The sequence below is a fragment of the Triticum aestivum genome, chromosome 3A (assembly GCF_018294505.1).
Source record: "Triticum aestivum cultivar Chinese Spring chromosome 3A, IWGSC CS RefSeq v2.1, whole genome shotgun sequence".
NCBI lineage: Eukaryota > Viridiplantae > Streptophyta > Magnoliopsida > Poales > Poaceae > Triticum > Triticum aestivum.
The window spans coordinates 714,724,978-714,743,231 of NC_057800.1; the positions used below are offsets into that span (position 1 = coordinate 714,724,978).

Consider the following 18,254-nt stretch of genomic DNA (forward strand, 5'->3'; position numbering starts at 1 on the left):
ATCGATACGTTACTTGCCCGAGACTCGATCGTCGGTATCCTAATACCTTGTTCAATCTCGTTACCGGCAAGTCACTTTACTCGTACCGTAATGCATGATCCCGTGACCAACCCCTTGGTCACATTAAGCTCATTATGATGATGCATTACCGAGTGGGCCCAGAGATACCTCTCTGTCATATGGAGTGACAAATCTCAGTCTCGATTCGTGCCAACCCAACAGACACTTTCGGAGATACCTGTAATGTACCTTTATAGTCACCCAGTTACGTTGTGACGTTTGGCACACCCAAGGCACTCCTACAGTATCCGGGAGTTGCACAATCTCATGGTCTAAGGAAATGATACTTGACATTCAGAAAAGCTACAACAAATGAACTACATGATCTTTGAGCTAAGCTTAGGATTGGGTCTTGTCCATCACATCATTCTCCTAATGATGTGATCCCGTTATCAATGACATCTAATGTCCATAGTCAGGAAACCATGACTATCCTTTGATCAACGAGCTAGTCAACTAGAGGCTCACTAGGGACGTGTTGTGGTCTATGTATTCACACATGTATTACGATTTCCGGATAATACAATTATAGCATGAATAATAGACAATTATCATGAACAAGGAAATATAATAATCATTTTATTATTGCCTCTAGGGCATATTTCCAACATAGAGGAGAGACAACATACATCTCATCAAAATATCGAACGAATACCAAATTCACATGACTACTAATAGCAAGACTTCTCCCATGTCCTCAGGAACAAAAGTAACTACTCACAAAGCATAAACATGTTCATAATCAGAGGGAGTATTAATATGCATATAGGATCTGAACATATGATCTTCCACCAATTAAACCAACTAGCATCAACTACAAGGAGTAATTAACACTACTAGCAACCTACTAGCACCAATCCCGGACTTGGAGACAAGAATTGGATACAAGAGATGAACTAGGGTTTTGAGATGAGATGGTGCTATGAAGATGTTGATGGAGATTGCCCTCTCCTGATGAGAGGAGCGTTGGTCATGATTATGGCGATGATTTCCCCTCTCCGGGAGGGAAGTTTCCCCGGCAGAATAGCTCCGCCAGAGCCCTAGATTGGTTCCGCCAAGGTTCCGCCTCGTGGCGGCGGAGTTTCGTCCGAGAAGATGGCTTATGATTTTTTTCCCATCGAAAGACTCCATATAGCAGAAGATGGTCACCGGAGGGCCACCAGGGGGCCCACAAGGTAGGGGGCGCGCCTAGGGGGTAGGGCGCGCCCCCCACCCTCGTGGGCAGGGTGTGGCCCCCCTGGTGAACTTCTTGCTCTCAATAATTTTTATATATTTGGAAAACATCTTTCGTGAAGTTTCAAGATTTTTGGAGTTGTGCAGAATAGGTCTCTAATATTTTCTCCTTTTCCAGCCAAGAATCTCAGCTGCCGGCATTCTCCCTCTTCATGTAAACCTTGTAAAATAAGAGAGAATAGGCATAAGTATTGTGACATAATGTGTAATAACAGCCCATAATGCAATAAATATTGATATAAAAGCATGATGCAAAATGGACGTATCACTGGCCAGCCCTCGGCAGATAAAGACACCACTCGTGGGCAAGTCTGATAAATCGGAGAAGACCCACCTGTCGTGGTTTTGTGACGGCAAATGTCCTCGAAAAAGGACTTAGTCATGAGGCCATCGCAGCTAGGTAGTAGCTTGAACAGGGGTTGATCAGACTCGAGAGACACAAGTTTATCCAGGTTCGGCCCATCACAATGGAGGTAAAAGCCCACGTCCTGCTTGATTGATTATTGCTTGAGATCTCGATTACAAGGGTGCAACTTAGGCTAACATAGTATCCGAGAGCTTGTCACTTAGTCATGTCCGTCCTAGGAGCTCCCCTTTATATAACAGGCGAGTCCCCCGATTACAATTGACTCTGGGTCGTAGTACAACTCGTGTCTCAGTCTATTTCCTACTTATCTAGTTCCTCATGTAAGGAAGATTCCTTTTGGCTTCCTTCTTGAGCCAGTCTTGCCAGACTCCGGGCTGTGAGCCGGCCTTCTCCTCAACCCGCCTCTTGGGCCTTGAATCTTATAGCTTGTCACGGCCCCCGATTACAATGCTTTGAAGTAATTCTTCTAGATTAATGCAACGAAGAAAGTGTTTCCAAAAGATTTCATTGTAATTCTTACTCATAGAAGTTAGTTCGTATTTTCTTGGATCTTAGATCCAAATCAGTGTACCTGTAATTGTTATGGGTATGCATAAAATTACATGTGTTTATAAAAAAAGTCATACTCGATGCTCTTTTTAGGAGGGGGGGCTGTTTGGCACTCTCTCCTATTAAAGGGCAATCCGTATATAGTTGTTCGTACCCAACCTCCTATCGATTGACAAAAACAACCCCACCGTTTTTTTCAAGGTACATCCCCCAACGGATCTTTACCAGAGAGCACCACGTTGACTAGTTTTTTATCCTCAATATTTTCGTTCGATTCTGGCCTCCTTCCATCGATCCTTTCCAATCCATGCCGATTCGGTTTTTTCTTTCCAAACTCATCCACATAGTATGGAGATCCGCTGGTTGTGTGGCTGACCTGGGAAGTTAGTCACCACAGCGTCGCACGGGTTTAGGGTTCTTGTTGTTCCCTTGTACTCCTCCAGGTACTAACAGTTCTAGACCTCCTAGACTATTGGATGTTGGTGTATTGTTCTTCTCTATCTAATAAAGATCGACCAATGGCCCTTCGATGACAAACCCATCCACACAAGATATGCATCTTGATGGGTTACTTCCCATCCATCCCATCCCATTCCTTTACCGACCATGGAAAAGAGGAGGGAGAGCGGAGCACGCTGGCTTGCGAGTCGTCTTGGCCTCGGCGGGAAGGCACCAAGAGGAGCACAAGAATGGATAGTAGGCCAAAGGTTGTTGCCATCATGGTCGCAGCCGTGAGGGCGCGATGGTGCTTGTGGCAGAGTGTGTGTTCCTGACCATCTAGATGTATAGGTGGGGGCAGAATCATCGTGTGGACGCAGTCGTACGAGGCCTTCATGTCCACAGTACGAGCCAACGACTCCACGAACCTTGACTATAGCGTCTTCGTCTCCGTGGTCTCTAAGAGCATCGCCAACTAGGGCCACAGCCCATTGTCAATCAGGAAGCGCGTGCATTGGGGCAGGCAGGGCTGCAATAATGTGTGCAGTGAGAGCATTCTGAATTGGTTGGTGTACCCTAAGGAAGAGCATAATCTGTTGTGGTGTCCTCATGCAGATATGTGTGGGAAGGCATGTCATGAGCATTGATATAGTAGATATGTTGAATGCCATGCCAGCACATAGGCAGTTTAATCTACAAGTTGACCATAACTGGCATGTGATACGTCTATTTTGCATCATGTTTTCCTATTGTTTTAAAGATATATATCACTTTTAGATGCAATTCTAATGCCTTTTCTCTCTTAAATTGCAAGAAAAATTACCTTGTCTTTCAAGTTGGTATGGCTTTTACTGATGTAACTTAGGTCAGCATTGACTTCATATTCTGTCAGGGAAAGGGTTGTTGTGAGAAAGGTGAGGAATACTTACAAATGTATGGAAGTACTTTGTTCCACGGCTGGTTGCCAATGGCTTTTAAAAGCAGATCGGGACAATAGAACCGGGGGGGAGGGGGGGGGGGTTCTTAATAAATAGTTATGCCCCCGAGCAGACCTCCCCGAGGGTTTGGAGTGTGAGATGCATGACTGCTGTATTTCTTGCAAAGATATTTATGGTTGAGTTCAAAGCTAACCCGAACATGCCAATTAGGGCATTGCAAAAAGAAGGTCATAAAGGAATTCAACATGTCCGATGGAAGCTAGGAAAGGCAAAGGAATTGGCTTTAGAAGATTCATGGTGATTAGACGGAAAATATTCTGTAGAGCATAGGCTTTGGGACACCCCCTTATCTAGCCACTAATTTTTGCATCGCGATTCGTGCGAGTACATTTGTCTTTTTTGTTTCTCCCATATAGAACAACATATGAACTTCAAACTTGGCAGCTCAACAAAACATTCTTACTAGAATGTGGGAAAAAACTTTCAGAATTTTTCGTGCAATATAAATACTAAAAGTACTTTTTTTAATACAAAAAATCTAATTTCGTATATTTATGTTTGACACAAAAATCTGAAAGTTTTTTCTCACATTGTAGTTAGAACGTTTTGGTGTCTTGCAAAGTTTGAAGTTCATATGTTATTTTATTTTGAAGAAACAAAAAAGAGAAAATCTGATGTACTCCCTCCGTAAACTAATATAAGAGCGTTTAGAATACTAAAATAGTGATCTAAACGCTCTTATATTAGTTTACAGAGGGAGTACAAAGTTAGTTGTCTAGCACGGATCTCAAAGCAATGTTGGAGGATATAAGGATAAGGGGTGTCCAGAAACCTGAGCTCTAAAAATCCGCGTCCGTGATTAGACACAACGGTTTCAAATGTTGTGGGATTATGGACATGAGGTGACAAGGTCAAACCCAGGGTCCACGTTCTTCCTTTCCACTGAGTTGGCGTCAACCAAAGAAGACCCGGTACCAAGGGATTGCCTGCGTACTATATATTGGCCTTATGATGCTTGCAAAAGAGGCTGGTTAGTAGGTTGCAGCCTATCATATTCATTGATGCTTGCCACATGAAACAAAGTATAAGGAGAAGATATTCACAATAGTTGGCATTGATCCTAATGACTGCATTTTCCCAATAGCAACAATGGCTTAGGCTAAAGTAGAGTGCATAGGTTCCTTGAAGTGGTTCCTAACCACTCCGAAAGACGACCTGAATATCACCAACACTGCTCCTTACACAATAGTGAGTGCCTGGCAGAAAGTAAGTCGTCCTGACATTGTTTTCCGATTTGTGTTTCATGCTTGATTTTTGTTCAAACTCTTGCTAATTGATCCTATGCGGGGCTGGATTAATGCACTGCAACCAGAACTTTAATCATGCAGGATTCAGAGGTGAGACTTTGAAGAAGCAACTTTGGGCTATTGCAAGATCTGCCAACCGCCCCAAGTGGACATAAAACTGTGATAACATGTGGGTAGATTGTCTGGATGCTTACTACTAGCTTGAGAAACATGATATTCACACATGGATCCAAAACATTTTTCAATAAATTCCCTAAATGTTATACGTTGCTAAACAATCTGCCTGAGGTTTCAACAAGTATGACAAGCTCTGCAACTTATCATACCAGCTATCACACTTTATAACTACTCTCACTGATATAGCATAGACATGATAGGTTCTCGCACTTATCCACTATCGGTCATACCAACTATGCCCAGAACCCTAACTTTTGGCATGCGGCTACATCTTAGACGCAAGGGAGCTGGCTGTTCTTAGCATGTTGGAAAGTATATTCCACAAGATTATGCAAAAACATGAAATCAAGCTAAGGGAATCAGTAGAAGCACCTGCTTGGCAAGGAAAAAATCAACCTAAAAATTCTAAAGAATCTAGAAAAGAACATTAAGTATTCAGCAAACCTTGTAGAGCACTCTACACACAAAGGACAGTTCCATGTTTTGTCCAACGAGATGACTTTATGTCATTGATATTCCGAAAAAGTGACAGAGCCTGAGGATCATCGCAAACCAGGACGGGACTGTGCACGCGTACAAGCTTTGCATCACGGACTTGGAGGTGCCCAAAAAACTCTAGCTCAACACGCTTCAGCATAGACGTGGAGGCGTCTTTCAAGTCTAGGATATTTTTGCGGACATCAAGCTATGGACGATGGAACCGACTATCTGCTATACCACGATTCCCCCCCCCCCCCTCTATTTCGAGTATTGATTATACCATATATAGCATCAGCTAGCTAGAGATGCTCTAAGCCAAGAACTCGAATGCTGGATGTGCATGCTCCAGCACCGATCGACGGCTAGTGGCGCTCCACAAATAAAACCGTGTCGGCACAGTTCTGGCAAGGTAAGCAAATCACACTCTACCTGGCATCAACACACTGGCGAACGGATGTTTTTGCCACAGACACATATGAATGGGATGGTAGCATCTCCAATCTTGAGTAAGTTTGCTGCTGAGCTTTTCCCCTTTTTATTAGGGGACGTTTCCTGCTGAGCTAGTACTGCACTCCGGTGGATTCCACACCGACGTACGTAGCGGAGCCATGGAGATGCTGAGTAAGCAAAAGGCATTTCAATTCCAAGGTCTCAACTCAATCCTTTACGCATCATGCATGATGCCGATCCACCATCGCTCCTACCCAGCTACCTGCATGCTACAGATCGACTGTGCTGTGACCACGGTCTACTCTTTTCTTAATTACCCAAACAAAAAGTGATATTTCTACTGAAACCATCATAACATACTGCTAATTAATTTCTGGTTACTGAAACCAACCCGATGCATATGCGTGAAAATAACAGTAATGGTGCACATTATTCATCCAGAACGGGAAGCATCTAGACAGAACAAATGCCCCAAGAGAAATTATCTGGACAAGAATTACCCCTGGTAATAATTATTCAAAAGGACAGTTATACTCGATCACATGTGATCCAAATGATATAAGTTGGTAATGCTGAACTGCAAAATAAATATATCAAATGCAAATGGTATCTTAGATTTTATTGAACGACTGGAAACGTTTCTAGATTCGGTATGAAGAACTATGGGCCGACTACCACTGAAGCTTCTTCTTGACTGTTACCTGGGTAAGTAAGAGAGAAAAGCATGGACAATTAACATAAGATAGCGAGCATTATAGAATATAAAATGATGTTATCATATGCACCAATCTCCCATTACCCAATAACAAGTATGTGTACAGTTTACTTGATTCAATCTTGCCATATGACCTACTCTGTAATAGTGGCATCCTGTTTCCTGCAGAGAAGTATAGGGGAAATAAGACCACAGTTTAACAAACAAGAAATAAAGTCGGTCGGATGAGCATACTCTTGGTATAAAAGAATAGCCTTGCGGATGTCCTCCAGGTTCTGTAGTACCTCTGGGTCGAACAATGCACCCTTAGAACAGGGTCATCACATAAATCAACAAATTAGTAAAACAATTTGCGTAAAGAAACAAATTGGAAAAAGACTTTGCAAGGCACAAATAAGAATATTTTGTAAAGCTTCAAATCCGTGACGCACCAGCTGGCTCAAATCTTCTCCCAGTTTTTCGATTTTGAGAAAACAGTATATAAAATACAGAACATATATACCACAATCATTTCCACTTTGCCGTGGAACCTGTAATTATATAAGAACCATAAACAAAAATCATAATATTAAGAAAAACCAATTTAGAGGATAATTTAGCAAAATATAAAAATAGACAGAGTTCCAGATGTAAACTTCACACCTCAGGAAACTCAAGCTGGACTTGATTTGTGAACTGCCCTATCTCTTCCTGCTCTTCTGTTTTTAAAATATCAATAATGAAGCTGCCACGCAAGCAATAATGGTTTGATAAATATAAGAGATTCAGAATAAGGTTGCCATTTATGGGCTATATATAGATCATGTAAATGTATGAACAAACCAATTATGTGAACATAAATTGTGGCGTCGGTTTGCTTTTGACGTCCATTCCATGCAAAGTCTAAGTACAATGCACCATGTGGTATATATAATTTTGGACATACAAACACCATGGTAGGATACTATTATGGATAATAATCTAAAACAATACATTATTGTTTTGATATCTTGACTCGCGGACAGCATGCTATAGGGAAATACGTAAACATGTTATCAGATATATCATCATGTTCATATTTTTTTGGATGCTTAGAGATGGAGGAACTAAATGGGTCAAACCTGTAGATGACGGATGGCAACCTCTTTGGTTGTGTTGTTCTAAGTGAATCCAACAGTAGCATGCGTGGCCCCTTTGGAGTACCCAAGTAGTTAGTCTCGCCAAAATTACACAACACAAGGAGGCTCCAATGTCCCCTACATTTAGTCAAGGAAGTGAATATTCAGTATCATGCCAATAAAATAAGTGATTGTGCAAGATAAGAAAGCGAGCAACATACCAATAAACAATGGGGACAAATACATATCTTCTTGTGAATATTTTCTTAGCTTTTACCCATTTAAGGACTTTTGATTTATGTTTCCCAATGATGTACATATCAAACCACAACGAATCCAGGTACGCATAGTCACTCTTCTTTTCCGGATGTATGCCCATCCAAAGATCCCTACATAAACAGTTGTAGTAACAAATATACTAATAAAAGTAAATTGGAAATTAATAATCTAAGAAAAAGGCAGGACATACTCCATGTACAATTCAAAAATTTCATCACCAAGCATCCCTTTACTTGTTTTGTCCCTCACGTTATATGTACTACGATTTGAAATTTTTGGGGGAGGGAGGTGATCTTGAAAGGTGGAATTTGCTTCTCCGCCTTTACTCTTATGGGGGTATTTGTCTTGGCACTCTACACATGGAAAAATAGAAATGACTGAGAGATAATGACACACACATACATAACAGGTCAAAACACATGCGCTTAAAATTCATTTCTCTTTAAGTTTTTCATACTCGGTGTAGGAAATCATCCAGATAAGTCACATATAGGGGTGAGCACAATACTAAAATAATATACAACCACTACTAGGGAAAAGGCTACTAGCAGCGCGGGTAAAATGGCTACTAGCAGCGTGGGTACCCGCGCTACTAGTATCGCGCTACAGCTAATAGTTAGTAGTAGCGTGGGTTCAACCCACGCTACTACTAACAAAGTTAGTAGTAGCGCGTTTCCACCCACGCTACTACTATTATGAACCCACGCTACTACTAATGAAATAGTAGTAGCACGTCTATAATACCAACGCTACTAGTATCCTAAATACCAGTAGCGTGCATATTTGTCCCCACGCCACTACTAACGAATTAGGAATTAAAAAAAATAAAATCGACAAATTCCATTTTATGCATACAGTTCAAGAAAACACAATAGTGATGGAAATGTCGTTATTCCTGATTATACTATTACACTGTTGCCGTATCTACTATCATACAGTTCCTCATTCTAACATCCATGGACCACATCTGTTGCATCCAAATGGAAGAAACAAATAAAATCATCACCATATATATATACAGCCACCATACACTACAGGCATGACATAAGACGGCAGATTAGAAGAAGCAAGCATCATACATATGCCGCCGCCTTCTTCGGCATGCTCTTGGCTCTGATGGGGCCTGCCTTCCAGTTGGCCTGGTGCTTGCCAAATTTGCTCGCTCATCACTGGACCAACCAAACAGAGAACAAAGCTCAGTTTCCAACAAACAGAGAAGGAACCGATCTGCATCAGTGATGCTTGCAAATGAATCTGCATGTCTCAGTTTTGACATGCCAAACAATGAATGATGCAGATTCATTTGTCTGTGCGTACAAGTGCAAAGTCAAGTTTGCTGAGTTACTAGTGTCACCTACTATCTATGTTTTTCAGACAAGCATGTTGATATCCATAAAGAAGGTGTGCTGTAGTACCTACAGTGGGCTCTTCCCAGGATGGACTGGATTCTTAATAGGAACAGTATTAGGAACTAGCTCACAGCTGAGAGATAGAGAGAGAGATCGACCTTTGGCGGGGAGTCGTGGTGGTAGGAGTAGATGACCGAACCGTCGAGGCTGATGTTGATGTCCCCCACGGAGCGCTACTGCTGCATCCAAATCGAACAAACAAATTATACACTGTCGGTGATGATCCAACTTTAGGAAGTAAGGCACATGATACACCTACAGCAGTAAAATTAACCGACTGAATCAAGTCAAGTTGCGTGTGTTGTTTCTACTGTGTCCAACTCCAAATCTACATTAGGAACTGATCAGGATTGGTGATGCTTAGAAATGGATGAATCTGCACGTCTCAGTTTTGGCATGCCAAACAAAGACTGATGCATATATTCATTCGTCTGAACGTACGAGTGCAAAGTCAAGTCTGCTGCAATTACTAGTGGCTCTCCCTAATCAGAATGGATTGGGTTCCTATGCCTAATCAGCTTGGCATTTCCGCAAGTGTCAAATTTTCCTACTGTCTCCAATCACAGGAAAATATCAAACTTTTCTCCTCTCATCTCGTCTCTGAAGAAAGGTTCAGTTTTATTGACTTGTCCTCTCTAATGTTTCTGTAGCAAGCAAATTTGATGACCCATGAGCGAAGCAAAAGGAAGAGGGGAGTGAGTACCTTGGCTCGACGACTGCGCGACGGAGCTGCATCTCCGAGGCCTCCGGTGCCGGTGCCGATGCCGTGGTTGTGGGGGTGGATCCAGAGCTTGCTTGCTTGGACAGGGAGCAGAGGAAGGGCGGCGTCCTCCCGAGAGAGAGAGAGAGAGAGAGCCTGAAGACAATACTAGCTAGTGACAAGCATGTTTCACCGATTCTGTCGCGCTTCAGTCTCCTCTCATCACAGGGCAACCTGAAGCCGACGCAGCAGAAGCAGAAGTAGCAGGCGCAGACAAGAAGTTTGCGAGGAAGTTGCCACGCTCGTAGAAGAACTCTGCCTTCTCCACCTTGGTGTCTTCATCGACCTATATATCATCACAGGGTTGCAGGTCACTTATCTTTGAACAAAACCAATAATACACCATTAATTACTGTCAAATGAACTTACGTGGAAGACACGGACGTCGAAGAACACAACGCGGCGGCTGTGCGGAGGGTGGCCCTTGAACGGGCCCTCCATGTAGCCCCAGCCGGAACTTGAAGACACCCATGGGCGGGCCGCTGTACACGTCCAGCACCTTGATGGCGAAGCCCCGGGGGAACGCCGTGAGGAACGTGGTCGTGGCCGACTACAGCGACTCCGCGTCCGGGTCGTATATGCGGTGCTCCAGCGGCAGCGTGGTCGCTAGGAACGCGTTGTAGCCGCCCATGGCCATCACCCCCGCACTCCTGGTCTCCCTCCTCACCTGTTGGGTCGCGCCATGGCCGGTGTTGGCGCAGGCCGGAGAAGGGCGGATCTGGGTGCCTGGTCTCCCTCCTCTGCTGCTCCATGGGGGACGGGGGAGGCGAGGTCGCGGAAGAAGGGCGACTGGCGCGTCGTGCGGCCGCGGGAGGAGGAGGAGGGGATCTGGATGGGAGGTGGATTTTTTTTAGACGGGGGTGGGTGGAGTGGGAGTGTGGGACGAGATGGTTGGTGGGGTGGGATGGATCGGCCGGGGTGGACACGCTTAGTAGTAGCGTGGGGTCTTACCTGCGCTACTACTACTTATTTAGTAGTAGCGTCTGTTTTATACCCCTCGCTACTACTATGGCCTATCCCGGGGACATTGTTGGAGACCATTTAGTAGCAGCGCAGGTTTATACCCCTCGCTACTACTATCAACTTATTAGTAGCGCGGTTTTTATACCCCTCTCTACTACTAATTAGCAGTAGCGTCCATTTTTAAACTGCGTCACTGATAAATTTCTGTGTATAAGGTTTTCCCTAGTAGTGAACATGTAGCAAACTAGCAATAGCACAACTAACAACATGTGCTCACCTTGGTTGTTGTGGCGCGGCATGGTGGTTCCTAGGATGAAAAGTTTACCTCCCATGATTGCTTTCTCTGTCTCTAGTTCCGCATGGAGACTTTCTACTTCTTCCTGCAATACCAGATGCTTGTATCGTAGTTCACAACTCTTCCCGGCCACCGCCGCTGGCGAACACTGTTCGAGCGGCCAGACGGGCTCGTTTGAATGCGGTATTGGGCTGTGGGCCTGAGCTGGATATGGTTTTGGATGTGGCGACGGTCATGGGTTCTCATGGTGCGGGCGAGGCCCAACCAGAGGCCCAAGCCTCGCGTAGCCCAGAGCGGACGTACGTGCATGTATCACCGCCGACAGTCCATCCTACGATTGTGTCTAGGGCTTCGAGTCCGGGATTTCCTTCGTTGGGCACTGGACGGGCGAGGAGGATCTCATCCGCCGGCGGCATGGCAGGTCGCGGTCAGCCACCCTCCAAGCGAGGGCCACCTATCGCCGCTGCCGCCTCGGTTTGTGGCGGAGCTGGTCGCGGCGCTCTGCCGACCGGTACTACCACTACAAGAAATATGTCAACTAGTGACCTTCTGTCAGTGACCCTGAAAGAATTGGTCATAGATCTATGACTATTTGAGACCAATTGGTCAAAAGCTGTTCGGGGGGCTCCAAACCCTAAACCATTGCGACCATTTTGGTCAGAAAGGTCATAATTTCTTTACATGAAATGGTCATAAAGCAAACAATGCTAGTCCGTTGCCTTATTTCTAATTGTTAACGACCAATATAGATGGTCACAGCCTTGTAAATTATGGTGGGTTGCGATGACTAGGCGCCATCTCATCAGTTTTGCCTATGTGTCATGTCCATGTGTCAATTTTTGCCCTAGGTTGTGAAGCAACATATATTGCTGTTATTCCAAAAATTCCCAAAAAATTCTCATAAATTTTTTTGGATCATATATTCATCAAATATGTCAAAAACCTCCCTTGCCTAGTTCAAAAATAATTCAACAATATTCATTTTCCTATTCTGTTCAGAGCAGCACTTTGTGAAGGAAGTACCACTTTGGCATGTCAAAATAGTATCCATTTTCTACAGTGCTTTCCAATACCCGAATAACCATCGTCCACCAAATGGCAGCTCAATCCATTCATTATTTTGAGCCCAGCTTCAACATTCGTATTTATGTCCAGTGTGGTACTTTGCAAAGCAAGTACCATCTAGGCTCCTCCTTTTGAGATAAAAATTTGTGAAGACGGTCTTCTTAGCAACTGATCATCCTTAGCCAAAACTCACGCCCATTAGCCATTTACATTTCCTGTACCGCTAATCAAACACTTGGCTGCTAATTCATGTTTGAGCATCGATCGGTCTTGTGAGAATCTTATGTTGTAATTTTCTTCCTATCACCTACCTGGGGAGTGCCCAACCCACCAGACATGCCTAGGCCGCCCATAACACATGGCAACGCCACGGTCACGCTGTGACCACGCGGCGGGCATGCGAGTTTACACGGTCTAGAGTTGGGGCCCTCGGCCACCGCCCAAACCTCAACATATCGCCACCAAACCATGTATTTATGATTAAATAGGTACTTATGTAAATAGAAATGATTTTTGTAAAAAATAAATAGCAAACTATGAGGCAGCTGCAGTTCAAATTTGACCCGCTTCCAACTGAATCGACAAAAAATTGTCTTTTTCACGAGAGCTGGATCAAAACTTTTTACACCCAACCATTTTGTCAATTGTGCATTAAATATGTCCTAGTATTTTAGAAAAATGATTTGGTCCAATTTTGCAACAATTATTTGGGAGGTCCTTCACAAAAAAACCTCCTTTTGGGTACTCGAAAAATGGAAAATGGTTTTTTCGTCCAAAGAAAATGAAAACTTCCTTAGGCAACATTGTTTGCCATTCCAAAATGCACCCTTGTGCACAATATGAGATCATTTGAACAAACTATGTCATGAATGTGGCCATAAGATTGATCATTTGGCTTGAAAGCCATTGATCTCCATACGTGATAGCTCGTTTCTGAGAACACTTTTTTAAAATAATTGCCGTATTACAAGTTTGTTATTTTTCCTAGAAACTTGGCCACATATAATGACACAATGCGATGGTTTCCCAATTTTTTGATTTTTTTGAATTTTTTATGCCCGTTTCAAAATGCGGTCAAAACGGCGGGAATGACCGTTCCTAGCTAGTGGTTGAATCTTGGAATTTTTTTGGTGTTTCTCTGATTAAATAGATACTTACGTACCTAGAAATGATTTTTGTAAAAAATAAATAGCAAACTACAAGGCAACTATAGTTCAAATTTGACCCGCTTCCAACTAAATCGGCGGAAATTTGTCTTTTTCACGAGAGGTGGCTCAAAACTTTTTACACCCAACCATTTGGTCAATTGTGCATTAAATATGTCCTAGTATTTTATAAAAATGATTTGGTCCAATTTTGCAACAATTATTTGGAAGGTCCTTCACAAAAAAACCTCCTTTTGGGCAGTCGAAAAATGGAAAATGGTTTTTTCATCCAAAGAAAATGAAAACTTCCTTAGGCAACATTATTTTCTATTCCAGAATGCACCCTTGTGCACAATATGAGATCATTTGAACAAACTATGCCATGAATGTGGCCATAAGATTGATCATTTGGCTTGAAAGCCATTGATCTCCATACGTGATAGCTCGTTTCTAAGAACACTTTTTTTAAAATAATTGCCGTATTACAAGTTTGTTATTTTCCCTGGGAACTTAGCCACATATAATGACACAATGCGAAGGTTTCCCAATTTTTTGATTTTTTTTGAATTTTTTATGCCCGTTTCAAAATGCGATCAAAACGGCGGGAATGACCGTTCCTAGCTAGTGGTTGAATCTTGGAATTTTTTTGATGTTTCTCTGATTAAATAGATACTTACGTACCTACAAACAATTTTTGGAAAAAATAAAGAGCAAACTACGAGGCAGCTATAGTTCAAATTTGACCCGCTTCCAACTAAATCGGAGGAAATTTGTCTTTTTCACGAGCGGTGGCTCAAAACTTTTTACACCCAACCATTTGGTGAATTCTGCATTAAATATGTCCTAGTATTTTAGAAAAATGATTTGGTCCAATTTTGCAACAATTATTTGGGAGGTCCTTCACAAAAAACCTCCTTTTGGGCACTCGAAAAATGGAAAATGGTTTTTTCGTCCAAAGAAAATGAAAACTTCCTTAGGCAACATTATTTGCCATTCCAATATGCACCCTTGTGCACAATATGAGATCATTTGAACAAACTATGCCATGAATGTGGCCATAAGATTGATCATTTGGTTTGAAAACCATTGATCTCCATATGTGATAGCTCGTTTCTAAGAACACTTTTTAAAATAATTGTCGCATTACAAGTTTGTTATTTTTCCTGGGAACTTAGCCACATATAATGACACAACGCGAAGGTTTCCCAATTTTTTGATTTTTTTAAATTTTTTATGCACGTTTCAAAATGCAGTCAAAACAGTGGGAATGACCGTTCCTAGCTAGTTGTTGAATCTTGGAATTTTTTTGGTGTTTCTCTAATTAAATAGATACTTACGTACCTAGAAATGATTTTTGGAAAAAAAAGAGCAAACTACAAGGCAGCTATAGTTCAAATTTGACCCGCTTCCAGCTATAGTTCAAATTTTATAAACATGATTTGTTCCAATTTTGCAACAAATATATGGTAGGTCCTTCACAAAAAAAACTCATTTCGGGCACTAAAAAAATGGAAAATGAAATATCTGTGCAAAGAAAATGAAAACTCCCTTAGTGAACATTGTTTGGAATTCCAAGATGCACCCTTGTGCAAAATATGAGATCATTTTTTTTAATTTTTCATGTGAAAATATAGAAGAAAAACAAAAGAATGCTCAGGTAGATTCTTTTTTGAAACATAACTTGTCTTTTTGATGAGAGGTAGATCGAAAACATTTTACATGTTAAGATTTGGTCAACTGTACAGAAAATGATGTCTTATAGTTTTGGAAATGGTGTGGTGCCATTTTGAAACAAATATTTGGTAGATTCTTCTCAAAAAATGAATTTTTTCACTCCGAAAATAGAAAATATTTTTTTCCTAAAAACTCATTTCTCATAACACTTTTTAAAGGTATTTTTCTTATTCCAATTCCAAGTTTGTTAGTTTTCCTAAAAACTAGGTCAGATTTGCTGACACAATGAGAATGTTTTTGTTTTTTTAATTTCTCATATCATAAAACTGTTTATATGATTCAACACCTTATTTTTAGTCGATTACGAGCAATTTAGATGGTCATAACGTGTACTGGGTTCTGATTGGTCCATAGGCATGTCACGCGGATCACGCCTCCAATGCCGTCGGATGCTCCCGGATCCGACGGTAGCCCTTTCTCCCTCACCCCATCTTTGTCTCAAACAAAAAACTCCCTCACCCTCTCACCCCATGAAGCCTGGCCCATAGCCCCGCACGCGAACCCTAGCGCTATCCCTTGTAGCCGCCTCCCACCACCGCTCTAGATCTAGATCTGCCTCCCTCTCCGCTGGCTGCCTCCCTCTCCGCTCGCCGCCGGTCTGCACCCTCTCCTTCCCTCCCTATCCCCTACCTTTGCCGCCCATCTTCGCCGCCGTGCATCCACAGGAGCAACACGAGCAGCGCGCCATGGGGCAGGACCGCCAACTTCTTCTCATCACCGCTCGCCGCAGAATGGAAATAAGGGGCCGGCTGTTGCCGCGTGCTGTTCCTGCGGGTAGTCCCTGCGGGGGTCGGCTGTGTCCTCCTCCCGCCTGTGGAGGATGACGAGGGCGAGGACGCGGAGGTCGACGAGGGGGGAGGCGGTGGAGGGGTGCGCCCACTCTGGTACGAGCTCACTCGTGTGTGATCCCGGGCGCCGCAGGGCCAGCGACAAGTCCGTGAAGGAGAAGTGCAAGATCGTCAACGGAGATGACCTGATCTGGTCCATGGGCACGCTCGCCTTCGAGGACTACGTCGAGCCCCTCAAGCTGCACCTCAAGCTCTATCAGGAGGTAGTAATATTCATTCATTCCCCTCTTCTCTCTCTATTATCCATGTTGTGCTACGCATGTGCTGCCTGAGAGGAATTCTGAATTTGTGTGAGAGGAAGGCTGGGTGGGTACAGTATTGGTGTTGAGTAATTCTGAATTTCGCCTAGGGGCATTGTATTTGCGATGTTTAGCTGCAGTGATATGGTTCCTAGGCTCCTGATAGACAGGCAAGAGGATGCCTCTGATTCCGTATGACCATTCAAAACAAGAAAAAGGAAACTGATCTGTGCCCACTCCTGTTGTTGGAATGTTTCTGTTGTATGTTAACTGAAAAATGTTTGTTTCTTGCATATAGTTGTGAAGCCCAATGGCTATCATAAAAAATGATATGTGCTTACTTATGTTGCTGGATTTCTATTATATGCTATAACTGAGAAAGGGATGGTAAATCTATAGATTTAAGTATTGTATATGCTAGAATATTAGCCATGCAAACATATGCTAGCTAGTGATTTTTCAGACATAATACTAGTGATTTTTCTTTCTTTCTTTCTTTCTTTCACATGCTAGCTAGCAATGGCCAGAAATACTACTGTTTTCAGTTGACAGACTCAAATAATGCAGCATGCATTGTCCTTTTCCCTGCACTAATAATGCAGTATGAGACGTGTGACCACTGACCACATCATGTAATTGTTGCATATATACAGAGTGGTCCTTTTTGATCTGCAAATGGTAGTAACTGTTGCCTGCCACCACAGCATGTAATGAGCAACAGTCACACACAAATTCAAACAAATGCATCCATTGCATTGAGGTTAACTTATACTCCCTCCGTCCCATAATATAAGAGTGTTTTTGACACTAGTGTAGTGTAAAAAACGCTTTTATATTATGGGACAGAGGGAGTAGTTTGCAATCAGTTTGGTTTGGTTGTTTATGAGCTGTGTTGTGTTGTACTGCTCATGGCTGTGATGTTTATTATACCGTGTTAAAGATACACTATTCACGTATCTTGATCTTGGAAGTTATTGATGTGAGCTTTTTTGCACAGAGTGTTCAGAGCTAACACACGAATAATCTTGCAAGTCCTAAAATTTCTATGGGAGTATGTCTTAATGTCTTGTGTTTCTATTCATTGATGTGAACTTTTAAGTCTCATTGCTGAATGTAAAACCACCATTTGTCTTTCTTTTGCTCATATTTTGTATGCTTTCTTATGTTTTCTTATTCCTATTACCAGGATGATCTGAGTCACTCAGAAGAAGAGGAGAGTAGAAGGAGGGCACAAGAAGCTTTGTTTCTCATTGATGTTATGTGTGATAACTTAAAACTTGTGCTTCTCATCCAATATTTGTAGAACTATGTTGCTGTGCGCTTGTGCACTTGTTGGATCCTTTTGTTGTGCACTTGCACATATATAACTATTTTTCTGTGCACTTTTAGAATCATTTTGCGGTGCACTTGTTGGGCCTTGAACCTTGGTGTATCGAGGAGTCATTGGATGATGCATTGTATTTCATGTGATGTGATGTGTTACTGAAATGAAATATACAGTTTATCTGCAATATTGTATTTTGTTGTACTTGCTTTTTAATGGGCCTATCTTGATATTGAAGGAAATATGCCCTAGAGGCAATAATAAAGTTATTATTTATTTCCTTATATCATGATAAATGTTTATTATTCATGCTAGAATTGTATTAACCGGAAACATAATACATGTGTGAATACATAGACAAACAGAGTGTCACTAGTATGCC

General features: G+C 42.4%; 1 protein-coding gene and 1 pseudogene across 1 annotated transcript; both read right to left on the reverse strand.

The window, feature by feature from the left end:
- Window positions 1–6,670: 6,670 nt before the first annotated feature.
- On the reverse strand, window positions 6,671–9,350 carry LOC123057236 (probable ubiquitin-like-specific protease 2B). The gene is made up of 9 exons (XM_044480319.1): window positions 9,314–9,350; window positions 8,281–8,443; window positions 8,033–8,200; window positions 7,815–7,949; window positions 7,357–7,438; window positions 7,146–7,244; window positions 6,969–7,019; window positions 6,826–6,876; window positions 6,671–6,700 (listed from the first exon to the last, which is right to left on the reverse strand). Exons 1-9 carry the CDS (start codon window positions 9,348–9,350, stop codon window positions 6,671–6,673), a joined length of 816 nt encoding a protein of 271 aa, XP_044336254.1.
- Window positions 9,351–10,407: 1,057 nt separating this feature from the next.
- LOC123059370 (pathogen-related protein-like) lies at window positions 10,408–10,896 on the reverse strand (annotated as a pseudogene).
- Window positions 10,897–18,254: the final 7,358 nt, after the last annotated feature.